The following is a 27,019-nucleotide window of genomic DNA, read 5'->3' as shown; positions in this document are numbered from 1 at the left end:
TTCTTCTCATGCTTTTGCATGAGAAGACTGTAAGCAAGTCACCTCCTAACCTTTTTTTTTGTTAAGCTAAACAGAGAGGGTCACAGTTTTCAGTTACACTTAGCCTGTAACCTAGAAACCAAATTACCTGCCTAGAAACCTGTCGCAGTTAAGTACTTGAGAGCTATCAGATGAAGAGGCATTATGAAAGTGCTAAGTATTTAAAACTAGGGAAAATTACCTTTTTAGTGACAGACTGTGACCCACAGCTCTCAGTAGTCTCAGAGTATAAGAATGAAGCTGAGACACTGAAGTTATTTCCTGCTCTTAAATAAAAACCTGAACATTTCTGGGGTTGTACTGGAACAAGAGACATTCAACCCATAGAATTAAATACCTGCAGAGATCAGCCAGTCAATTACTTTACCTGTGTCTCTAAGTGAATGTTGCTTAGATTATTTTTATAATACTTTTCTTTTAAAAAAAATCTCTGCAAGGTAAAACACTGGTAAGCACTCTGAATGCTCCTCAGAAGAAAATAAGCCTTAAAAATGCCAGTGTAGACAAAGAAAAGTAAATTACAGAAAGCAGAAGAGGTTCAGACTCACAATCAAGAGTATGACTACAAAATGTGTGGATGGCAGGCACAAGCTGAGCTCTGAAAAACAGGAGTGTTTATCTCTGGCTCCATGTCACAAGCTGTGATGTGATGATCTGTGGAGGATCTCATGGCTCCTGATTTGAGCACTCACAAAAACCTTGCAGCTGCCTACACCATTCTCTAGGTTAACCTGTCACTGTTACCTGCCCACATATGCTCTGTGCCAGTGAAAAACATGTAATAATTCTATTAGCTGGGACCAAAAAGAAAAGGTATTAAATTGCTTCACCTTGCTCTGACTGTGGCCTTTAAGGTGGTCACAGAGTACAACCACAGCTCAGCTCTCACATGCATTTTTGTTCCATCTCAATAAAATCATCACAGGAGAGTTCAGGTCAGAAGGGGCCTTGTGAGCTCATCCAGCCCAGACCCTGCTTGAAACTGCTTCAGCTTCAACACCAAAGAGGGGATTGTGCCCCCAGGGACCTGACTGGACTGTGCTCCCTCCTTCCAGTTCATCTGGAACATCACTGCTCATCCTGAGTTACAGCCAGCAAGACAAATCACGCTTCTCTGAAGCAGGTAAAGCACAGATCTCTGCTCATTAAGCCCGTGGAAGAGAGCCAGGGATAAAACATCAGATGACAGTAATTATTTTTAGGAAGCTGATACAGTTCTCTGAGAATCAGGACACCTATTTGCTTTTACTTACAGGAGGGGGTTACCAAGGCTTCAGCCACTCCAAGCAGGATGTACTGAGGAGCCAAGTGGAAGCAGGGCATGGAGGAGACCAGGAGAACCTCCTCAGAGAGAGTCTGCTCCACCTGAGGGAAGTGCTTTCGGTGCATTTCACAGAAGCCAGCAACCATCACGGAAAGTGCAGCACACAAGTGACCTACAACTGGGTAAAGAGCACAGAGAGCACTCACCAAAATTGTAGTTACAGGACCGCCACGTGTTTAGAGTGAGGCAAACTCCTAGGAAAAGCAAAAGAAGCTTCCTACTCCCACCCCAAATCACTTTTTCTGAACACCTAAACATGAATAAAGAATGCTTGCTATGTGTGTATGGCAAAAGGACAACAGCTCAGCCCAGAGACAGAGCTCAGAATAAAAGAGAGAGGAAAAACTTTTCTGTAAACCAAAGTCACAAATAATTTTTTACTATTTTTTGAAGATTGAGGGAGAAAAGGAAGGATTAAAGAAAGAAAGAAATGTCCTTCCAGATAATACAAGAGAAAGGGTAGGAACAAAACTACCAGGCAGCAGGAAATTCTTCCAAAACTCAGATGTGTTATAACTCCACACTTCACTCATTGCACAGAGGATACTATTAAAATATGTTATTTTATATATTTTGTTGTTGGCAGTATGAAATGGTTGTATCCCCTCAGAAAAGAAAACCACAAAGAAAGCAAAGTTTCCAAGTGAATCTGAATTATCCATACCCCTCATGGTTTGAGCTCCCATTGATTTTGACTAAAATTCTGATTTGCCAGCATTTCTAAGTCATAATGGGAGGAGAATTTGGTCTCTTTTGACAGTTTTGGCTCAAATGCTTGGACCAAACCTTCATGACTGGTCATTACTACACTTATTAGAAAGGACATAAACAGCCAAAAGCTTTTGTTTTTGTATATTATATTTATTACATACATACACTTTGTCTTTTTTAGTGTTAGGAGAGCAGAGATGAAGAACTCCTAGCCTTGTTGTGTTTCTTCCCTCAGCACCAAACTCTCATCCCCCTTCCTCTAGCACAGTTTTCTTGTGTGTTCACATCTTTAAATATACTACCTCCCCTGCCCAACCTGAGCTTTTTGGAAGCTTTTTTGCTGTTTAGGCTCCTCTAGTGCTTAATGAGAATATCAATGAATTATTGCTTGAAAATTGATGACAGGAGGGAATTCAACAGCGTTTTCTGGCCAATGCACCTTATCAAAGCCAGGTATAAAGCCCTCAAGGAGCTTCTTGTAGTCATCCAAAGCAAGAGTTCTCCTAGTGAAAAATTGTGTTGGTACTAAAGAAGTCCCCAGCAGTTCAGCATACCTAACAGTGCAACAAACTTGAAGCATTTTCCTTTCCTAAAAGCCAATACATTTCTGAAAAAGCAACCTCTGGGTGCCCAAAAATTTCAACTTTTTTTTTTTTTCCCCTCAAGATTTTATGTGGCAGGGGAAGAAACCAAGAGACTTGGAGATGAGATTTTCATTTTTATTCTTCTCCCTTCAGTCCTCTTTAAAATGAGAGGCTTGGAATGAGTGTCTGAGGTTTTGGTTTCACAGGAGAACAAGCTATTTCAGTAATATTTAGGGGTGATTCTGGGACAAGGTTCTTTATATTATCCAGAGACTAAGGCTGTATTGGACCTTTATGAATAAACCAACAACTATAGAGAGAGCAACAAATTACAGTTTTTATGTAGACCCTTAATACAGAGCAATCAGATATTTCAGTTGTCTAATATGGTTCATCCTTGAAAACTGTTATTCTTAACTTGCTGAAAATTTCCAGAAAACTAGTTAAATTTCTTCTTCTTACAGGAGTTGAATTAAAATATAGTTATAGGCTGGCTTAACACCAACTGCCTATTTATACTTCCAATTTTGCTGCTGAAAATAATTGAGAACCTAATTAACTGTTGGCAAAAATATTGGCACTTAGAGGTCTACCACACTTGCAGGTGCAGTCATATACTTGGATATCTAAAGCCATTGCCTGTACTCACAGGTATTTTTATGCCTCAGGTAGTTTATAACCCTAACAGGAGGCTATTTTGATAAATGAACCTATTAAGAATAAACCACTGCATATATTCCACTGCTGTTCAACATAACAGGATAATACATTAATACTAACTTGAAATTTCCGTGGTTTAAAGGAAAATGATTATCTGAATGTGCTTTTTGTGTTTTAATGCAGATGTTATTTTAAAAACTAGGCTAATTGCAACCTGCTGTGTTATATGCTTCTGGTTTGTATAAAACTTAATAACACTCTTAATTAGGCTAATTTAGTCAGATTAATACCTCTGTGTGTGTCAGTGCTCACTGTGCTGCCTGCCATGGGGCACTGAATTAATAGCAGCACACTGAGAAAATAGCGGTTTATAAATATTTTCATCTGAGGTTTGCGATGCAGACTGGAAGATAAAAAATGTAAGGAGTTTAATGAGAGTTTCTAAGAAAGGGAATAGTTTTAAGTGAATACAGAATGGAAACTGCTTTGCTGTTGCTACTACATGTAGCTGACATCTGAAGAGCATTGCAGAGGAGCTCTCCTAGAACATAAGAGTTTTGAAGGAAATTAAAAAAAAAATAAATAAAAGAAACCACATTAGTCTTAAGAGAAGGCAGCCCAACTCTTATTGAAGTTATCATTCCTTCTAGGCTATGAACTTCTCTGGAACAAGTGCCAATCTACAGCAGGGAAAACTTTTACCACTTCCTGTGAGAAAGAGGTAACCCTTCACCTTTGGAGATCCCTTTGTGCTGTGACTGAGGATACAATAAAGATTTTAATAATGAAAATACCAAACACTTGAACAATTACCTCCTATTAGCCATTCTAATGAAAACTCTAGTGGCTGGGGAGGAAGGCTGTAGCTCTCCAAGTAACCTTCCACCTGTGAAATATTCAGCCTGTTCAATGGGAACAGCAGCCAGTGATACACACCCATTTGCTTTGCATAGTTTTCTGAATGTTTTTTGTTTATCCATTCTAAAAAAAAAAAACCTCTATTGTACATACAGAATTAGCCTAGATACTTTTATTTCATTTATGATGCCACTGCAGAGTCTGGAAGAAACTGTTCTAATGACAATACAATTTCCCTCTTATGAGCTGCAGTCCTAACAATAATGCACTTACAGCATAAAAAAGTACAGAAAAACAAAGCTTTTATTTCTAACTGATCCAAAATCATCATTTTGAGCAGCATATTTCTCCAGTATCAGAGAGCAACTAACTGAAGAAATCTTTAATTTCTAAAAAAGACTTGGATTGTAAATTAACTTTCCAAAAGCTAATGGATAAACAAACATATAGAAGTTAACCAAGTGAAAGTAGTTCTCAGGCATAAATAGTTAATATTCTTCTCTCCAGTACCTATTCCATAGGATAACCCCTAGTTATTTGTGAGTGTGCCTCAAAATTTTTATTGGTCAGAGGAGTCTGTCCTACATAAAACCTATATATTTTTTTTTTCAGTATCTTTTGTTTTCAGGACTTTTTTTTTTCAATAATTCCTTTGAAACATATTTACTTCTGAGCATCATCCCAAAACAAGTCCATATTAACATTTATAGTTAGATATAATTGTCTAGGATCATCCATCACACTGAAATTTCTCTTTCAAGAAGAGAAAGAATATTAAATAAGAATATTAAAGCTGCATAAATACACATTTTTTACCTACCAATGTAAATTGTTGGAGAGTGTCCAGTGTCCTTGGAGCTAAAGAGCCATGAGTTAATGCACTCCAAAACAGGAACAAGAATCAGTAGGGGCACGATGCTGATCACATTCATTGCTGCAACTGGCAAGACAAATCCACTGAAGTGCAAGTTGGAATTCATGGTTTGGAGATAATATCCTGAAGGAATCTGTATTGAAGGATAAAATCACAATCCATGGATAAGATTTTCACTGTATTTGGAAATTTCTCCAAGTTTTTCCTTCTGAAGAAGTCACATTAAACCAAATACCTGCTGGCAAAAAAGAATGGGCATTCATGAAGAAAGCCCTTCAGATAGTGGCAATATTGTTCTCTGCCAGAACATTTCCCTTTTATAAGATTTTCTCCTACATTAAGCAAATTAAGCAACAGTCTAAAAGTTTGTTTGATCACCCCTAATTAGAGCCATCAGCCAATACACTGAATAATTCCACCCAAAACTTCAGTCACTTCACCCAGTGTGCAACAGAACAATCTTAAAAGAACAAAATGAAGAGTGATTTGATTTTAGAATTGCAAGGTACAGACTGATTTTGGATTTATGGTTGTGTGCTCAGGGTAGGAGCACTTTAAAAGGTACAGGTAATGAAGATTTAGGTACAGCCTAATGCAACTCAGTCAGAGCACCTAAAAAGGACTTCCTTTTACCTGGGGGAGCTGAAAAGCAAAGACAAAAAGAAGCAGATGAGGAAACTCCCAGTGGCAGTCAACAGGGTACACAATTAAGTAGATTTGTGAGACTCTCACTACAAAAGCAAATAATCCCTCCTGCTTGTGTGAGGCTATGCAGAAGAGCTGTTGAGTTTATTACAAAGTGTAAAATCAAAATCCTGATGGCTTTCACCAACAGATTTACAGACTTTTCAGTGGTTTGTTTGTTTGTTTGTCTGGGGATTTTTTTTTTTTTGAGAAATCTTGATTAACTAATTTCATGTGCAACAGGGAGCCATGATCCACACTATTTTACAGACTGGAAAACTCCAACTCGAGCAAATCTCAGATTACAGTCATGACAGAACTCAACCTAGAACTGGATATTTTTACCCTGTATCTGTTTTTACTGAGTTCTAGATTTCTGCAGCATCCTGCACACGTCAATATGATCAGTGATTTCAAACTCAGGTAGAATATTGCTGCTTTTTAATTGTCTGAAAATTAATGTATAATTGTTAACTGAGCTGTGTAGGGTTTCTCATCAATGGTTGTAGTCAACCCTGCCCACCAAGAGTCCATGCTAAAGAATTACTCCAATATAGAAAATATTTTTCACCTACATTCCACCTCCAAAAGGAAATACAAATTGTAAAAGGGAGAATAAATAGAAACAAAACTATGTATGTTTCGAACTAAGTCAAATTTTGTTGGTTCCTTATTTCCAAGGCTTACTGCAAATAAAAATTGACTTCTTAAAGGAATTAAAATATCATCAATATGAATCACAGGCACTGAAAGCTGTTAACTTAATAATTTGAAGAAAATGCTATTAATCTTTACAAAAAAGATACTGATCTATCTCTGAGTTTGAGAAAGAGCCCTAAACTTATTGGAAATTCTGCCAAAGGATTAATTTATTTCAGCAGTGGAAAGACATCTGTATTTTCTAGAGAAATACTTTATTATCAACTTGATAAGTGATAATATCTGTTTAATTTTCATACAGTCACTAATGCATAACCTTGGTCATGTAGGCGTGATTGTTGGTTTTGAACAGGGTTTTTTTTTTGTTTGTTTGGGATTTTTTGTGCTTCTGGGGGAAGGGGAAGGAATTGGGGAAGGAAGAGGAGAAAGAATGAGGCAGATGGATGGAAACATGGAATGATGGCATGAGGAAGTGCTAATGGAACAGGATATGCCACATATTTGTAAGAATTCCCTTAAGCAACATTTAAACAGCAATGAGTGAAAATGAATTTCCAAGCGAACTTGTCATTCCAGTTGCCAAAGGGGAAACCCTCCAACTCCTGCTTCTCCAGGATCGCCCAGACAAAGGAATCTGAGGGAATCATGTCAGCTTAAGGAGCTTCTTGACACATTTACGTTTGCAGAAGTGAAAAGAACCTCAGAGCCCGACAGAGGGGCTGTGAAAGGGCTGCTGCTCTCCACAAATGGAAACCCACCCACTTCCACTGTAGGTACAACAGCCACACGATCCTGTCAAAACAGTCGGAGAAAAATGCAACCAAAACAGCAAATAAAGATTTTCCTACTTCTCCCCAAAAGTGAGGGAACACTTAGGAAATGGGAAAATTCTGTTTTAATCAGCCTGAGTCTCAGTGTTGATGACATGGCATCATGGGGAGAACAGGACTCTCACACGAGATGGCTCAGCCCGTAAAAAGGTTCCTAGAAAGGAGTAGCAAGCACTCACAAAAGCTTTTTAATGAGCCTTGACCAAGTCAATTTTTATTATTTGAGGAGTTCAGAGGCTGCAGCAAGGTATATTCTTAGGCAATTAAAGCTATGCAAGGCTGCTCAGCTGGCAAAACAACAGTTAGGAGAAAACCACCTAGAGAGATAATATTAAGCACGTGTCAGAGCCTGTTTCGAGCTTTCCGTTCCAAAGCCGCGTACCCACCTGCATAACGCACGTTCTGTAGAGGATCTGGAAAGTGAACAAGGGGAAGAGTCTGGTGAGTGACTTGGTGCCTTCCACCTGGGTCTCACTGTACTGACCACCGTGGTTTTCCTTGGCATGGTCCAGCCAGCTGGCCAGGGCTGTGCCCAAGTAGCGATACCGCGCACCGCACGTCTTCAGGGCGCTAAAAATGACCCCAAAAGTCGTCAGCAGGGAGCTGTCTGCAAACAATCAGAGACATTAGACACTGGTATGGCTTTTACCTGCTCTCAAGATAAACAAGCCAAGACAAAACATTTTGGGATTAAAAATATAAGCTGGTATATTCAACTTTATGTCTTTTTAGGGAGGGGAAGGTCATAACTCTGGATTTGTTTAAAAAAAATTCTTTTTTGAACCCAGGTGGTTCACAAGCCAATTGTTACAAAAGCAATCCTGTCCAACAGCCATGGAGGAGAGTCCCTTTTATTTCCAAACATTTGACACACCAAAATGTGTTTCTCTGGTTGAGCAGGTAAAGTATTAATTTCCTTTGTTTTTTCTTTCCATTTATTGAATATCTATCAAATGCCTGCTGAAGTCCCGCAGCAAGGGAAAGGAAGTAGCAAAGTGAGAAGGAAAAGGAGTTAAAAAAACTCATTTGGAAAATGTTCTTGGATGGATTTCAAGGCCAGAATGATCATCTCAGGTCTTCCAAGTAGCAAGTGAGACAAAAGAGGAGTTTCCAGTCTAGTACTTGGCGTATTAAAACTTATTGACTGGTTACTGGGTTCATGAATTGCCAGCTTGGTTCTCAGATGAAATAGAATGAGCACAAAACTGTTAGCTTCAGGCTTGGGAATGCAGGTTCATTTACCTTTGGCAAATTGCCATCCATACAAATAGGGGTTATGGCACTTCTATGCTTTTCTGAGTGCTGAAGCACTACAATAAATTGAGTATCTCTGAATAAATACTTTCCAAAACCCAAAGTGAACTAAGACTGCAGAATGAAAATGTCTCCCTACTATCTCTGATGTGAAAATGATCTGGTCTAGAAATATCCATTGACACCTGCTTGAAGCACTTGCTTTAAAGTACTAAGCAAGGGTGTTTTATTAGATAAACTAATATTTAAAACTCCCTGGCTGCATGGTATTAGCCTGCAGAATGTTGTCTCTATGGAATAAAATCTGAAATAGCATATCAAAACCCGAAAACAGAGAGTTGGTAGAGTTTCTGTTGTTCTGTAGGACTGTACTAGGTAACTATTCTCACCACTCATTGTGATATTTAAGTTTCAGACCTAGATTATTTTAAGAGCAACGCTGAAGACTAAAAGAAAAAAAAAAGTGCAGAATTCCAGAGTGAATTGAATAAGAAGCTAACCAGAAAACAAGTGGGACCTGGGAGCTCTTCTCAAAGCAGAGTTAGTTTCAGAAGTAAATAAAAGATAAGAGGAATTTTGGTACTAGCTCAATTCACTGCCAGAGCTTGAAATGAGATGTTTCAAGTTAGAAACTTTCAATGAGATGTTTCAAGTTTGAGAAATGTTATTTTGCTTTGCCCTACAGTAGAGAGTGGACACTCACAGAAAGGGAATAAGAAGTAATGTGATGTTACTGCTCTGCAAGTAACCTCTGAACCCAGTCAGGTTTGACATCAGAAGATGCACTGAGTGCTCCATGACAAGCCCAGCAGAGAGCTCAATGAAGCAGCAGCTCTGCCTTGTCCTGGCTCATCTGACCTGGGCTCCAAGATGGTCATGGCCCTCTCCTTTCCTCTGGAATGTGAGGGGTTGGGCAGACAAAAGGTTGAATGAAACGTGACAAACTCAATTCCACCAGCAGCAGGAATTATTATACCTCTTCCTGCACAGGCAAAGGCCGTGACACCTGCGCTGACACAAGAGAAAACAAACAGGAGTTTGGTTACCAGACACTGCTTCCCACTTTTACAACCTACCCAGAGTCTCCAGAGAATGGATATCCTTCCTCACATGCAGATTTTGGAGGGCTAAACCCCGAGGATTGCCAGCCAAACAGGGCAGAGTCATAGAAGAAATAGTTTAGATATGAAAATTGATTTCTTTTGTGAAAGTAAATCTCTAAAGATGTTTCCTGAGTTGCCTCTTACCTGTTTTGGGTTTGTAAATCATTTCACCCCGAACCATGTGAATTGTGATCATAGCCATAAGCCCAGACACAAATGGGATAAGAAAGCCAAGGTTCCTGGCCACAGACTGCTGGATGTATGAAATGCTGACAAAGACCACTGCTGAATTCAAGTTAACCAACCAATGAAACCTGGAACACAGAGATAAGAGAGAGAAAAGTGGAGAGGCTGAATAGTACAAAAACCTTTACAGAAGATTAAAACAGCCAATTAAAGGCATGGTTAAGTATAGTAATCATGGACACATCAGTACCATGCACACATTAGCACAGCAATTAAAACAGATTTTCACTCAAATGTCTCAGCTCCAAGAGGTATATGATTAAAGTAAGTGTACTAAGGCAGTAGAGCTGAACAAATTATCAGTCTAGTACTGGAAATATTCTTGTGGGTGACATTAATTAAATACATCAACATTTACCATTTACACATTTAATATCTGGTAACAAGTTTTGTGTATGAAATATCATCAAATCATATGCTTCAAGCTTGAGAAATGTCTTAATGCCACCACCCTTTGGTTAAGAAATATTAAATGCTAAAAAAATGTAAGAAATATTAAAATTTGTTTTATCAGTTATTAGCTGGAAGGCTCAGTTTGAATTTTTGTTAGCTTCTGGAATACCTTGACAAGGAGGTTCCCCTACAAAACTTTCCCTGAGACTGTAACTGGTAGCAGAGGTGCTTCCCAAGGAAGTACTGACCCCCTCCTAATCAGAGAAGATCTCCAAAGGATAAATCACACACTCCTGGAAGCAGATGGCATACCACTAGTGACAGGCCTACTGCAGTTTGGAACCCCTGAAAATAATATAATTATTGAGCAGTATTAGCCCAATGTGTCAAAGATTACAGCTTGGAATCAACTCCAGGAAAAAGATTTCTTTGCCTTTGCTGGAGCCATAGCAAAATGGTTTCACTTAGAGGTGAAATACACATCAATGCATAATTATAAAACTTAATGCATATTACTGGAAGAAGGAAAGCTTTTTTTCTTGCTCAGTGCCACTTCTGCATCATGGATGCAGAATGTTTGAACTTGAGTATTTGGGCCAATGAATCTAGAATTATCTTCTCAGTGACAAAAATATTCGGAATTATGTTATTCAATGATGATACAGTTGGAGGGATTTTGTACATAAAAATATTGACCCATTCAACTAAAGCTTTTAAAAAAATATAATTGCATGACTCATTTGGCTAGAACATGTGTAAAAGTTTTGAATCAATTTTTAACTGACAGTGTTTAAGTTAGGAGCTTCAGTGGCTGTTTTCCAGACTTTCTAAAGAAGTGTCCTGACACTCTTCATGACTCTATGAGTGCTTGGAAATAGGAGCATCCAAATAAAACCCTGGAGTACAGGAGAGCACTTTCATTTTTCACTGCTGCATAGCAATGTACTTTAAGACTGTAATGTAAAGTTCCTATACTCTTACAAAAGTGAAAAGGAAAAGAAGCCCAACAAATGTGTTAGCAATCCCTATGGCCAAAACAAGAAAGATGAGCTAACCTCGACACACACCCCAGAATTCTGGGATGTGCTCACATCATACTGACAGCAGCAGATCAGTATTCAGGCCTTTATTGCATAAAGAGTCCCAGAGCTCACATCAGGGCATGTCAGATTAGTCAGATACATCAAACTGAATATCCTGGCCAGCTTTGCAGGGAAGAGCTCCTTCCTGAAGCTTCAGCACTCTGAGGCCTCTTCACAACGAGAGCCAAAATCCAACTTGAGAGGTTCACTTCAAGAACGCAGTGCAGATACAAATTGAAATGATACAAGCCCACATGAACCTAAAACTCTTCTTAAAACATTTTAAAGAGATGCTTTTGTGCTGAAAACTTTAAAGTAGTAACATCCAGGTGATTCTTATTGAAAAGTATTGTTTATGTTCGTACGTCTTTGTAGGAGGAGGTCAGTTTTTTGAAAATTACTTTCAAAACACAATGTGGGGGGAAAATCCCAAAGAAGAATAATTTTTTTTAAAAAAGTCAAAGTGTATTGAGGAAAATGGCAGAAATTGATATGTGGAAGCAAAGCAGAGAGAGTGAGGGTGGGAAATGCCATTGGTGCCATGTTCTCTGCAGTTTGTACAGCAAGGCTGCAAGACAAGATACAGCTCTGCTCATTCTCACTGCACCCTTGGCTCTCACTCTCTGCCCCCACAGACAGTATTTCTCCTGCTGCAAAATAGTGCCAGACCATAACCTTAACCCCAGAAATGCAGAAGGCTCTAGGAAAATTTAATCTGACAGAATCCAAGTTTTTCTTCACTTCCAATTGGTATATTCTATTTATTTATAAGGTCAGAGCCAGAGTACATACTGCAGGTTAGAACCAAGCTGTAAGATGTGCAAAGCAATCTTCTTGAAGGATTGAATTAGAAAACAGGTAATTACCAGGACTTTTAACCCATTCTTTAATTCAATAATTCTGATTGCTTAAACAGAACTTGGCTATGACCAGACTCAAATTCATCAAGAGTATGCCATCCCATTTTACATCATTTTAAAATGCAATCCCACGACAAACATCCACCAAGAGAGAACAGGCTACCAAGAAAAAGTGATTATATTCTGAGATGTTTAATGAGATTAAAAATGCTTAGAATGAAACCCCCATTTTTCTAAATTTTGAGATTGCATCCCAGCAGCCCCTCCTTGGGTGCCAGTGTAAAAATTAATTTTTTTTTTCAAATCACACATGTGCCTTTCTTGATATTTCCAAAGTTCCAAGAACTGACCCATTTGGATTCCCCCAAGGAACTTTTTATTCGTATTATATTTCCTTTGTAATCAACACTGAGACATGTCACTTTGATTAAACAATTCTGAATGGCTAAGACCACAGTACAATAAACTCTCCAGAGCTATCATTCAGAACAACTGATTGCTCTCCAGTCTTAATCCTCGAGAGTCTTATTTAATCAAAATGATGTTGCTAATTAAGGATTAAAACTCAGAATAGAGTAAAAAGGAAGGATTTTTTTTCCTCTTCTTTCCTATGGGCAGGTCAAGGAGGCAGAATCTGCTCTAAGGAACTAAACAGCCTCATCCACCTTTGGTAAAGCTACTTTATTCACTGAAGTTTGGATTTAATTCAAAACTCCTTGATACTAACATAATTGGAGGAAAAAAGAATAGCCAGGAAAGCCATCCCCAAAGGAGGAGAGATCTGATTCACCAAGATCTTCATTGAGTCTTCAGCACTGCATTGTTAATATGCAAATGGGCTCCATTTTTAATAACCATGTGTGTAAAGAAGAAAAAAGGGGGAAGTTCAGAGCTTTCTTTCACCCTGCCTTGAAGTGGGAGTATGGACTTCCTCACTGCATGGCTTATATGAAATTATGCTATATTAGAAATTATGCTATATTAGAAATTATGCTATATTAGAAATTAGAGCACTCTCTATAGGGCTACAGAAGGGGCAAAATAAGGGCAAAATTATCTCCCTGGTAATGCATGGAGAAAGAAATAGCTAATAAAAATATGCATAAAAGAAATCCAAACCCTGATTTTTAAGATAATTTTCAGAGCAATTTTTCCTAAAGAATGAGAAAAAAATTAACAAAAATACAAATGCTAAGTGGCTTATCAGATGCCAGAACCTCACAGCAAAAAAGCTGAAATAATACAGCAGATCCCCCTACCACTGAGTTCAGTTTGAGATTACTCACAATCCTGATCTCCAGCAAACCAGCAGCCTACTGCTGCCTGAAACTGCTTAAAATTTATCCTGGTATAAATCCCAATATATCATTGAATTTTGCCACTGTTTAGGAGCAAAATATCCTAAAGACATACCCATGTTAAAGGTAGAAAAACAAATGAGTATGTTGTTCCAACAGTAAGGTTAGCAAGTCTTTTGAGTATTTGGGCAAACTGTTTAATCCTGAAAACTCTGACTGAACACTTCTGTAGGAGGACAAAAATAGATTCTCACCTACTAGCAAAAGGAAAAAGCCAGGAAAAGTTTTAACTCTTGGAAAGTCTTCCAAAATCTCAAAGTTCTGCCATTAAAAACAAAACAAGAAGCCCACCACGCTTTGAATTTCAGCTGCGCGTTTCAACGCTCCATCATTCCCAGCGGATATTTAACCAACAATAAACTACCAACCAGTTGAAAAATGAAAGCAGCTCCTTTGGGCCACAATCCTCGAGGCTGTAGGCACTCAGTGGACACACAATGGCTCTTATGCCTCCTATTCCCAGGCTGGCTGTGAGGAGTGCAAAGTAGAAGACGATTTTCTGCTCCCTTTTGGGTAGGGTGAGAAGAACGTGGCGTCTGTCGATGTAAATGTCTTCAAAGGGAAATGACACCACAGGTAACAGTGCTGTGCCTGGAATGGAAAGAAAATTGTCATTTGAAAGGAATTAGAATCAGATGAATGAGACATTTTTTTGAGTAGTTATGTTGAAAAGACAGATGGAAACACAAACAGAAAAGCGTAAAGAGGGAGAGGCAGAGTTCTGTATTGAGACAGAAACATTTTGGATGTTGCTATGTAAACCAATACCACTATGGATCTCTGAAAACCAAACCTCCTCTGAAGGGCTTGTAAAGATTCAGATACTTCTACCAACTGAACTACCAATTAGCTAAAAAAAAACCCACAAAACATCCTACAGTGGCATGCAGCTTTTTTTTTTCCCCCGTCTTCTAAAATTCCAGAATTGCAGTAGGAACCATAATTTAAGAAATAAATTCTCAAAACTTCTGTGGAAAACTTTTTTTTTTTCTGTAGCAGCTTCATAGAAAATATAATTTTCATAGAATTTAACTATAGAAGCACTGCCATGAATTGCATTTGCCACTTCTAGTCTGCAAAGCAAGTCTTTCAGATTTAGTTATAGATTGTTCAAGTTTTACTGGACACTAAGCTTAAAATATATTGATGTTTCAACAACACTATAACTGTGCATTAAACTTTAATATATCAGGAATGTTTAATGATTTACCTCCAAAGGAAGAAATGTTCTAGATAAAACAATACCCAAATGCATCAAATTGTGTTTGTGTCTCCAATATTCTGCTTTAAGAAATGAACTGAAAGGACAAGTGGCAGGAAGAGGTTTGAACCAGAATACCAGGGGAGAAAGAGTGGAACACAAAGCAAACATTTTTCCAGACTACTTGAATAATGATTTTGCAATCAGCTCAAGAACATAACAGGAATTACTCTGATTTTATTTTTTTACTTGCTTTGTTGCGTGTCTTAATAACAATGTGGCTGGCTAGTGTAGAAATCAGACTTGCTCAACAGCTGGTTCAAGCAAGAAGCATTTCTATCAACTTGGTTTAATTTGACAGAGTAACCAGCAGATTGTGCTGGGAGATGTCCTACTCTAGGAGGCCAAAATGGTGCATGGGAGATGCCCTTCCTGCTATAGAACAGGTGGATTTTGCTTGAGAAGTGCTGTTTCTGGTAAAAAGTGCTCAAAATAATACCCAGGGAAGATTCAGAACGTGCCAAGAGAAGACAGGACCTCAGTGCAGGTATTAGGACACTGAAGGCAAAGTTTGTTTATAGTGGTATGTATTAAATACTTTTCCTCTTGACCAAATACAAAAGTCCTTTGTAGCTTTACACAGAACCTTACTCCTAGCAGCAGGGAAGCAGTTCCTAAATTCTCTTTCTCCCTGAAGCCTTGCATTTGTGCCAAACACTAATAACCTTAGGGACCAATTGGAAGAGCTGGGCATCCACGCTGTCAATAGCTGACCCACTTCAGAGGAGCCAAGTTTGTGCACCAGCTGCTCAAGATGCACACACAAACATTGTTTTGTCTTGTTGAAAGCATTGCCTCAGAAAACTACAGAGGTGAAAACACTGCAGTGCATTTTGCAGAGGAGTGATGCCTTAAGTTTTAAATTTTGTGTTTTACAGATTCTGCACTGCATTAGTGTGTGACTCTGAACTTCATATAAAGTATTAGCATGTTCTCTTCACAGGGTAGTTAGACAAAACAATTTTTTGCCTGAGAATCAAGGACACTGTTCTAGCTTCAGGTCCAAAAATTATAAACTGTGATTTGAGGGGAGCAAACTGAGAGGATGGGATTTCATCACCTGAAGCTGTAATTGGACAATTAACCCCAATATGGAAATGGACCAAAACTTAGAAAAATGTGAAAACTCCTGACCCAGGGTCCATCTTGGGTGCAGCCACAGCCAGGCTCTTGCACTGCCCAAGGTGCATCCTTTGAAGGGTTTTTAATAAATACCCACTTTATTCCTTTATCTCTGTCTGGCCTCTGTTCCAGCCTTTCTAGGCACCAGGAGGAGCTGAGAAGGTGTTAAAAGAGGCTGGGGAAAAACAGCCAGATGCCAAACACAGCGCGTTTCTGCCAGACAATTAGTAAAACACGCCACAGTCTCCAGTCACCCACCTAGGAAGTGCAGGAACATGCAGATGCACACCAGCTTGATCCTCCCCACCAGGTACTCTGCCAGCCAGCCCACCAGCACTGGTGTGAGCGTGGAGGTGCCCACGAAGCACATATTGACCATGGCTGCCTGGTAGCTGCGGTAGCCGAGCTTGGCGGTGCAGAAGAGGATCATGTTGCACACGATGCCGAAGAAGGTGAACCTCTCGCACAGCTCCACCAGCAGCACACAAACAGCCTCGTGGAGCTTCTTCTCAGCTTGGGGCAGCTTCCCAGCACGCTCACTTCTCCCAGGTCGCTGCTCCTTGTCCTCCATGTGGTTCCAAAAGCCTTTCTCCCGCTTCTCTCTGCTGGCTGTGTCAGGCGGGCTCGTATTTTGCTTTTTTTGAGGAGATCAGCTTGAGTTTCAGATATCCTTCTGTGCTCCCCCACTATCATTAGCAGGCTGGTAAGAGTCTTGCTTTGAATTCCACACTCTGCTACTACAATTTCTTAGGGCACCTGTCACTTTTGAGATATTACATATAGGATCAAAGAGTATTAAAGCAAACTGAAACAAAATAATCAAAGAGCTAAGTGAAACATTTTGGCTTCTGAATTTAGCAACACTAGGAAGTTAAGTAGTTTATTTAATTAGTTCATTTGGGGGTGAACAAGATTTTTTTCCCCAGAATTATATTACATATTAAATTATGTGAATCCAATACTGTATGCTAAACTCAATTTATATGTTAAAGATAAAGGTTTACAAACACATGAAAGCTAACATTTTCAGCAGAATTCAAATAACAGATTGAGAAAATAATTTGATTAAAGTAATCCAATACTTTAATTAGGCAACATGTGGAAAACAGTGAGTAGATAAAGACAAGGATTTTTTTTTTTTTAAGGTTAACATTATGCAGTGATTGTGTTATTTCTTTCTATTTCTGGTTGAAATTCAGATAAAGGTAATTATAAAAAAAAATAATGCTACTAGGTATAAGTTAGAAAAGCATATGTTAAAATAAAGCAAGTTGAATTTACTATCAAAAGAAAAAGGAGCAACCTAACCCATAACTATTTCCTAAGGCAGATTCTATCCTGTACCTGAAGGGGCACAGGCAATGCTCTTTAAAACCAAACAAAAGTCATTACATCCTTGAAAGGGAATTAGGAAGAGCCCAACTCACAGTGCTTTATAATGCTCCTGCTACTTTATCCACAGCAAAATTTGCTGATTTCCCAGAGCAGTTTTTCCATTTTGTGGGGCTCATTAAGATCACTAACACCTGTTCAAAATGCTCCCACCTACAAGCGGAAGCATCCCACATCTATCGTGTGCAAATTTAATGCCTTCACATGTTAAGAGGAAGTGGAAAATCAGGTCAGCTCCTCTAAACAGAGCTCTTAGTGCTTCTGATGACATTTTTTTGAGACATGGGTTCTTCTGTTTGCTTCCATCTGTCCTTATAACTACTCAAATTTGGCCTCTTCAGATCTGTTTAGAATATGAGAACTGCTAAACCACAAAACAGAAGCACAATAGTGTATAACCAGTATGGATAAAGAGTCCAAGATTACCTACAATAAATAAAAAAATAAAAAGAGCAACCATGATTAAAACACCAAGCCTAAAAACCTCTGAAGCTTAAATTTGAGTATTAATAGGTTGTTTCCTAAAATTTAATATATTTTTAAATCTATTACAAGTCTAAAGCAAAAACAGACAGTAAGAACCTCACAGTTTGCAGAGACACTCAATGGGGGATGAAAACAACTGTGATTTATAACATGCTAGGAACTACTTCTGTTTTCTGATTTATGATATCTGAAATGGTTCTCCTTTGAGCAAACCAACCAGAGAAATCAAAAGTATAATTCCAGTTAGTTTCTTCATCAAACCCTAAAGGAGCCCATCTCAAATGAAAATAGGGCAGAGAAAAGTGTTTTACCTCAGAGGTTCACATATCTTCTGTTGTGTGAAGCCACTTATATTTAACTGCTCATAAAAAACCCGATTTTTTCTTTTTTTTTTAAGCAAATACAACTGTATTTTAACACCAGGTAGAAAACATAAGGACAAAAGCTCTTGCTCCAATAGACATTTGGATATAAAATACTCTGTTTTCCTTTAGAGTGCCAAGTTTACCTGTTCTCATGGGTGCTAGCAGCTCACAGTCACATCATAGCAACCAGCACAGAGAGCAGGGCTCCTAGCTGGGATAGCTTAGTCCTCATGTAGCTTCATTTATCCAAATTTGGGGTTACAAGGAAAAGGGAGTAATTGACTAAGCCTTATAAATGCCCTAGAAAGCAGGAAGTGGGTGATTTTCATGATTACTTTTGAATTGCCTTTGCATGTGATCAATAAGGGTGTGGTGGTGCCAGTCACAGATCAATCAGTTCGTGATTAACATGTTCAATCTGAGAGAATGGACAGCTCCATGTAACAACAGGATCTTTACAGATTTACTTTTTTAATCACTTCTGCAGCAATTACAGGTGGTCAGTCTATTTACTTGATGTGTGTTCTAGTGAATTCTACTTGAATCGTCTGGCATTCAATTGGCTTATTCTTACACAAGAAAATAGAACTGCATAAAACTGCATAAAACTGATGAAAAAATCTCTATTATTTGCATTTACATATGTAGAGCTTTAAATATACTGAAGCTCCTAGAAACTGGACACACAAAATAACTGCTATTTCAAAATCCAGCCCTTCTGGCAGTACTTCTGCCTGCTAGTAAGGACTTTTTGTGTGTTTTTTTTAACAAATCTTCCTTAATGATCTGAAAATGTGGCAGTCACATCTTGGAGAGAGGTTTATAAAAATTGTTCTCACATGGCAGTGTCAGCCCACTAGAGGTCTGGCTGTTAATAAAAGAGTTGCTGTAGGATGCCTCACCATCCCAGGTTAAAGGTTAATTCTTCTCATACTAGAACCTACACATTAATGTTAGGTAAGTGAATTAAGCTGGTCAGGTTGGAAATTTTCTACTAATTTTCTCTGACAAGGGATAATTGTCAGTGTTTTTATTGTAGAGGTAATTTACTGAAATTGAATGGGCAGAAGTCAGTGTCCAGCACAACAATTCTTCTAGCTAAAAGGTAGTGGTGGCTTTAGACCTCTGTTTGTGTTCTAGAAAGGTCAGTCTCTAATTTTTTAGTGAATTTAATTCTGCTTTACTCTTTTTTTAAAGAGCATGTGAGAGGTGTTACCCATCATCATAGCAGTGGTTGTGGTTCCTGCTAAATATCCAGGGTGGGAACATAATTGATATGGACAAGGCTGACAGTGCAACACAAGAATTTTGATAGTTGTAAAAAAAAATTTATGTGGGTCAAACCTTCCTAGTTAGCACCAGGATTCCCATAACTTACCTGGTTTGAGGAGCTGGCTCAATGACCACTGACTTGGGGACTGCAATTCAAAGAAATGCAGAGTGAAAAGTTCATAGTTCAGAAAACCAAAAAAACATTTAATTTAGCTTCTAGGGTGAACTTTGTCTTTATTACCTTTTTAGATTTTTTTTTCCCTTGGTCCCTTTTTTTTTTCCATGTTTAGGTGTCACGTTGGACAATGTGTTAATTCCTATGCCCTACATCCTATTTCACAGGTGAATAATGAAATTCTTTTGTTGAAATTGCTACCTCAGACAACTATTTTAGTGATTTCTGCGCTGCCTGCCACTGTGGCCTCAGAGTACTCTGGTTTGAAAGAGAACTGTGACAGAATATGGCAATGTTTCTTTTGGAGTTCTCAGCATTTCACACCCATATCTGGTGCTTCTGAGAAACTTCATTAACATCAGTAAAAATGCTGCCTAATATTTGTCTGACTCCAAAGCAGGAGAATGAATATGTGCAAACCCCAAGTGCTTGTGAAGCATGTAAAAGGTCAATTAAGAAACTGAGATGTAGTCATCATGACTTTGAGAAAACAAATTTATGAAATCTGTTAGTAAATCCACTAAAATAAAATTGTTCTCTATTTTATAAATATCTCTCAAATGTTTTAAAAGGACGCTTTTAAATCTGAAGAATGGCATCTATGAAATAACCAGTTCTTAAAATTAATGATTATATGAGAAATTCTCTGTGAAGTTCTGGAACTATGGTACCACAGCAATTTTGAGTGATTTTATTCTCCCTTTAGTAAGTATTTATGCAAAAGTTTCAACACTTTAGCCAGATATTAACTGGTAACCTTACCCAGTTCTGCCTTGCTGCAGGAGGGATGTTATATCTGCCTTTTTCCATGGCCACTTTTGTCTGTGAAAGTTCAAGACCAAAGTGAGACTTTAAATTTAGGGAAAAGCTGTTTTTTAAGGAGTATATTTATTTTTTTCTAATAAAGTAATAATCACAAACAATGTAGGAAAGCCATTTTCTTCACTCTGCTGAAATGCAGCATAACCAAAAATGAGAATTAAATCCCTCTCCCAAGAGGTCCTGGTGGAGAGTGTAGACAGGACATCTTCTGCTAGAAGCTTAATTTTCTCTGCTTGTCCTGCAAAAACCTTTTTCCTGAATCCCACTTTTCCCCCAGTATATTTTTTTCCTTCTCTCCCTCTTTTTTTTCTGTTATTTAAGCAGTACATGAATGTACAAGATGTGAACACACTGGAGTAGGACCATGGAGATGCTGAGGGGACTGGAGCATCCTTCATATGAGCAGAGGTTGAGGAGCTCAGGGGGTTCTTGTTAATGTATAGAAATACTTGAAGGGGAGGTGCAAAGAGGACAGAGGCTCCTCTCAGCAGTGCCCAGTGACAGGACAAGAGGCAACAAAATTAAACAAAGGGATCTCAGTTTAGGAATAATTAAAAACTTGTGAGGCTGTCAGATACAGAAAGAGGTTGTCCAGAGAGGATGAAGCAGAATCTTTGTTCCTAAAGATATTAAAAACCTGACTGGAGACAGTGCTGAGCAAGCTGCCACAGGTGACTGCTCCGAGGAGGTGGAGTAGAGTAGAAAATTCCCAGAGGTTCCTTCCAACCTCAACCATTCTGTGATGCTGAGTAGCAACACTATATATTTTGGCAAAGTAGACTCTAAGCAAGGTGACAGGAGAAAAAAGTTTCTTGCCCAGTTGCTGGGCATGACCTCTCTGAGTGAGAAATTTACTTTACACTCTATGAGTGCTAATTTATTTTGATTTTTTTTCTAGGGGGATGGTTTTAAAATTGCTGATCCTCAAACCTTTACTATAAATGAGAATTATTTTGGCATGATTACCCTGTTCCTTCATACTGCACATGTTTTATTTTGGGGATTTTGTTCAAACATGTATAATTATCTATGCTAAGCAGTTTATCATATGTTCTAAGGCTTTTCTCTTTATTGCACCTAGCTGACGGTTTTATAATTCAGGAGTAATTGAATTGCAATTATTTTTCATGATGCATGGTGTAGTTTTATATCATGTTGTTGGCAGATATTCTTTATGGTGTCGTTTGGTCTAATGGGAAAATTAGAAGTAGCTCTATCATATAGAAAGATGGCTTTTTTGTGTCATGTTATAGTTTGTAGATGGCACCCAGGATATTTTCTTCTGACATATAGATTTTTAGGTAGAGGCTGAAATGAGATTCTAAAGCAGAGTTCACAGTTGAGACAATATTATCTGTACATCCAAGATGATTTCAGCTATTCTCCCGCAGTGACAGTTCATTTATGTTCAAGTCCATTTAGTAGACTGTGGTTAGTAGTCTAAAACACATATAGAAGTACTATGTGGTGGTGGAGTTTCTGCTCTAAATTCATCCCTGATCCAACAGAACTGCTTTCAGAGAAGCCAGGAAAAGGTGTCAGCATCTTTTTTAGAAGCAAATCTTCATCAGGGCAGGGGATTGACAGTAGATTTTCCCTCTCAGTGAAGAGATTTCCAACCACCACAGTGCCCAGGTAGTTTAATCTCTCCTGCTGGAGCCTTTATATTGTGTCAAGCCTTGTGAGCTGTACAGGAGTTGACTTTGTAACCTATAGATTAGGGCTTTTCTCCTGGAATTTGGGAAGAGGCAAATGTAAGGATCCATGTCAATTAATTGTTAATTATGTCTACAGAACAGAAATTCTTCAACAGAGAGGAGAGAGAAAGCATTGTCTGAGAAAAGTACAATTTTGTCCCAAGAATGGGAGAAAATGAGAGCTGAATGCTGGACCCAGCAGAGCACTCTTTTACAAAGGGAAAAAAAGTTTCAGTTTTATCCACAAAATAATATCTGGAATCCCACAAATTTGCACGGGATGTGTCGATGCTCATAGATTTTCTGCCCATATAAAATTCTCATTACATACACAGATGATCACATAAAAGTTGATGGCAGGAAATTTCAGACAGTCATCTTTAAACCTTTTTTATTTCCTTTATCTGTTCATACACATTTTTGCCTTGCAAAACTGGTACAGGAAGTAATGAAACATAATTTTGTCTATTCATCTGCAAACTACAAGCTGAGAAAACTCTGAGTCGCTACATACCTTGACTACAGTGTCTTGTTGAGGCTGAGGGAGAAACTGGCAGAATTTAAAGTGCTTCTCTTGTAATGGCCAATATTTTCTCAGAATATTGAGTCCAATCGAGTTTTTGGTCTTTATGAAAGGTGTCAGCATGGTCAGCAGGTTAGGACAGGTGATCCTTCTGGGCACAATGTCATTTATTGTCAGCAATTTGTCTAAAATGAGCAAAAAAACTCCTAATCTGGGGATATGTACAGCAGAACTGTTTCAAAATTATCTTCAACTGAAAGACTCCAGATTAACTTTTTCAATTCCATTTATTGTTAAACCTGGCTGATTTGGACCAAAACCAGATGGCAGAAGGCTCACACAATCATTTCCACTGGTGGAATGGATGGGTGCTGGGATGCTTTCAGCTGCAGAGGTTTATGAAGGAAGGGGAAGTTTTCCCATGCCTCAAACACTGATAACAACACATCACGTAACTTTATAGCTGCCTGCACCTCTGGGCCTCTGCTATTTGATGATGTGTATACACCTTTTCCTAACTGCATTTGGCCTTTAAGGAAATCACTGAATTTCCCAAAGCACAGTTATTCTCATTTAGATTGCAGTCTATGAGATCTGAGTTTGTATTTGGAAATGCTGCTTTCAATTCCCGCTTAAAAATCACACTGCAGCCATCAGTGGCTCTTCCACCTGCTATTCAGTGCTCAGATGGAGTATTTGTCATGTTCAATAGAAGAGATGTCTGCAACATCTGTCCAGGCAGTTTTGAAAGCATGGAAGCAATTTAAGAGAAATAGAACTAGAATAATTATTACCTTTATTTATATTTATATACACCTTTATACACCTTTAAGATTCAGAGTTATTGGATTTTAAACACTGGACTTGAAATTTCAGTTTAAGTGCTGGTATGTGAATTTCAGGACAGAAATGCAATTGTTTACATGGAATACACTGATTTTAAAAATAATCCTCCTCCATTTTGAGACATGAAATATACTACATTTTGAAAAAATAATTTTTTTTTTTTTTTAGAGAGGTGCACCTGAAGGTGTGATTCCAAAACAATATAATCAGACCAAATAGCTTTATCAAAGATAGCAATTCAAAGCTTTTAGTGCAAATGCATCGCAAATGCTCGCACTCAGAAATTCTCTTTCTAAGGTCGTGTTTACAGACTCTGCCACAATAAAAGAACAAAAATATCTTTGATGATTTAGCAGAGAAAAGGGTGGTACTGAAAAAGAGATGAGAAAGAATGGGATGTGAGACACTATTGAAAAATAATTGATACTGTTACAGGAAGAAAGCCTAAACTCAAAAAGAAAGAAAGGGAATAATAGAGAAATAAATTTGGTATTAGGTGCTCACATTTTACAGTTAGCTATATAAGTGTTTGCACATCAGTAGTTTTGTCACATTTATAATGCACATTGACCTAAACCCACATTTGAGTTTCTCAGCTTTTCTCTCTATTGCTTTCTCCTTGACAGACTTTTTGAAGATCTTAGATACGAAATCTCTTAGCAAGACGATCAAGTAATTATATTTGTGGCAGAAGAGATGAAGGCAGAAGGCAAACCAAGTTTTGGCTATCACACTAGAATCTGACAGGAAAAGAAAACCACAAGGACACCCTAATTTCCTCAGCCAGCTCCCCTGGCTGAGCTGGGATGGTGAAGGAGAAGCCTGTGTGCCAAGTGATGCCAAGTGTTTAACAGTGATACCAAATGACACCCAAATGTTTTCCTTCCTCTGTGTGTAACAGTGGGCATCGATTTCAGAGAGACCTCAGGTTTTAACAGAAAAAAAAAGGTTTGGTAAGAGTTTCAAGGGATGAGGAAGACACCTTTAGTTCCAGTGTCTTTTCACAATTTCGAGTTCCCATTCCATGGAAGGCTTGCAATGAGTTTATTCTCTCAGATTACCACACTGCACTACCTGAAAATAAACACTGAATTCAGATCAGTTCTTACAGTTACTTATGGATGATAGAGCACACAAATTGGTCTAGCTCCTTCCAAGAGAAAAGAATCATGCTTCCTGCTAAAAAAAAATGGCAGGGAGATGTTTAATATGATTGCAACTAACTGTTAAAATCCAGGCAGCTCTCAGAAGAAAAAATAGCAGAGTTATATTGTCCCACTGCAGAGACGTTACATTTATAAAATAATCTCCAGCACAGCGCTTGTAGCTCATGTTTGTTCACATACTTCAGAGGAATGTTTTCTAATCATCCAGAGAAGTTTACAGTGTTGTGTTGAGTTAACACCAGTGGAAATCAGGTCAGCAAGCAAGAGATCCATCATGAACAGCTGTATAGCACCTGTGTGTGCTGTGCTTCCAGTTTGGTGAAGAAATCACAAGGCGTATTTTTCACGGTGAAGGATTTTGGCAGTCACACAAGCACGCTTTCATGGAGCTGTAAAATCCTGATGGAGCTGTAAAATCCTGAGCAGATCTAAGCTTAAGTTTGAAGTTTTAAAATTCTTTCTTCTCGTGGTCCAAAGTATGTTTCACCTCTGGATTTTGCAGATGGGACGGGCCTTCTCTGCTAGACAAAACAGAATACATGAGCAAAGAGTAGGTACGAGTTCAAGTCTTTGGCATTGAGTAGGGGAAAGAATGAGGTTTCAAAATATATGCATGAAAGCAACCATTAATATATTTGCTGTGATATGCTGTAATGTGTTTAAAATGCATCTTATCAGTGCACCAACTGTTTTTCAAGTCATTTGTGAATTTTCAGTGTGAATGTGTATCCAGAGGCTCAAGCTGATAGTCTTGAAGAGCGTCAGTTTTCACAGGATGTCTCTAACCAGTCACTTCTGAAAACATTGTCTGTTGCTAATTAAGTCTGGCACGTTTCTGTCAGATAGGCAAGGAATGTAATTTGCCACGCTAGAGATGGGTCAGTTATGGTACAGAGAAATAAATTGTGGCTCCCTTGCAAATTGACAGCAGGGCCAAATATAGAAATGAAGAATCCTAAATAAGATCAAAGGAAAAACTAAGATCCTAAATAATGACTCTACTTACATAAAGAGGAATCAAGGGCACTACAAATTTTACATGGGAGAGGGGAAAAAAAGAAGCATTTTCAAAATATTCAACAGTGTGACAATCAGACTGTGGGCTTTACGTGTGGGGCACACAATTTAAAGCCTTTCTGTCACAATACTGAACATTATGTTGATACTTGTCTTGCTGGGAGAATAAGCCACAGAAACCACAGAAATTTTCCAGACAGATATTCTCTAAATTGCTCTGCCTTGCAAAAAAGGCAATTAATTTAAGTGAATCTGAGTGTTTGAAATCGGACATTAAAATAAGCTTTACCCAGCTGCAATCCTTATTGGAAACCCTTGGCAAGAATATTTTTTTACTGTTTGTTTTTGAAATCAGAAAACAAATACTATACTCCAAGTCTTGTGAGACATTTGGCAATTTTCTACCACAGCCCAGACTTCAATTCTCAGGAGTGACTTTGTAACATGGTGACAATGTGACTGCTGAAAGAAAGCATAAAATAGTCTTAATTCTGCACATGAGTTGGATGCTAAGAAATCATTCTGTGCTCATTGGTAAGGTTACTGCCACAAACATTGTGTTTTCCTGTCTTGGTAAAATGTTTTTGCCACACTCTTGGCATTTTTAATGATATTTAATGCAGATTATAATGTGCTACCATTTTCCCTGGCCACAGAAAAATGTAGTATGTACCTGAAGCTGCTCACAATCTTTCTGATTTAGATTTTATCTACACTCAAGACCTCTCCCAGCATAACATTTTAGTTGCATTTTTTTTTTTTTTCTCTTAGATGTAACTGTAACATCAATAAAAAGCTTCAGTGTGCAACAGAGTACAAAATCACCCCGCTCCCTTTGCTGTACAGGGACAAGTACATGACAGAATGATGTTTTACAGGGCTGTAACAACAGCCAATGGGTTGTAGCACTTTAATTACAGCGGTATATTTAAAGTGGCACAATTTTGGAGCACAGACAAAGCCTTATTTACCACTTGAGGTATAACAGCTGCATAAAAAGTTATGCTCCATAGATAAATCACCCCATGACAGCGGCAAAATACTGCATTTAGCATCTCTCTGTGCCAGTAGGAGTGTCAGCAAAGCTTCAGACATCTGCTAATGGAAAATAGAGAGGCTGCTTGTTTTTTATTACCTTCACAAGTTTTTGTGATACTAAGCTTTGGATGTATCAGAAATTACTGATTTTATTCCCCCTTTGGAAATTCAAACTTTGCTGAAAAAGAAAGAGTTCCTAGTGATTTCCTAATTGTTTTTAACAAGCTGTGATACTGAGCTTTTGTATTCCCTAACCCAGCTCTGTGCTGACCATATCTCAGGAGACATTGATGAGGGGAAGAAAATTGAGTTGCATT

The 27,019-nt window shown here is 38.3% G+C and overlaps 1 protein-coding gene and 1 long non-coding RNA gene across 3 annotated transcripts in view; one reads left to right on the top strand and one right to left on the bottom strand.

Moving 5' to 3' along the window:
• Nucleotides 1-18,558, bottom strand: part of SLC15A5 (solute carrier family 15 member 5) — a 31,761-nt gene extending 13,203 nt beyond the window's left edge. Inside the window, exons 1-7 of one of the 2 annotated variants that reach the window (XM_023925630.2) lie at nt 18,290-18,558; nt 16,162-16,665; nt 13,889-14,111; nt 9,726-9,895; nt 7,611-7,831; nt 4,997-5,183; nt 1,293-1,481 (exon numbers count right to left, since the gene is read on the bottom strand). In XM_023925630.2, the coding sequence (XP_023781398.2) occupies nt 1,293-1,481; nt 4,997-5,183; nt 7,611-7,831; nt 9,726-9,895; nt 13,889-14,111; nt 16,162-16,474 (1,303 nt within the window). In that variant the 5' untranslated portion in view covers nt 16,475-16,665; nt 18,290-18,558. The remainder of the gene's footprint in view (nt 1-1,292; nt 1,482-4,996; nt 5,184-7,610; nt 7,832-9,725; nt 9,896-13,888; nt 14,112-16,161; nt 16,666-18,289) is intronic. The other variant, XM_086885938.1, reaches the window with a different exon arrangement.
• Nucleotides 18,559-18,974: 416 nt separating this feature from the next.
• Nucleotides 18,975-26,682, top strand: LOC147653821 (uncharacterized). The gene is made up of 2 exons (XR_015285934.1): nt 18,975-19,103; nt 24,108-26,682. It is a non-coding gene; the product is annotated as an uncharacterized LOC147653821 (long non-coding RNA).
• The last annotated feature ends 337 nt before the right edge of the window (nt 26,683-27,019 follow it).

Source organism: Cyanistes caeruleus, chromosome 4 (assembly GCF_971803275.1).
Source record: "Cyanistes caeruleus chromosome 4, bCyaCae1.hap1.1, whole genome shotgun sequence".
NCBI lineage: Eukaryota > Metazoa > Chordata > Aves > Passeriformes > Paridae > Cyanistes > Cyanistes caeruleus.
The sequence above is the reverse complement of the archived record's forward strand: the minus strand, read 5'-3'. Positions and strand labels throughout refer to the sequence as shown.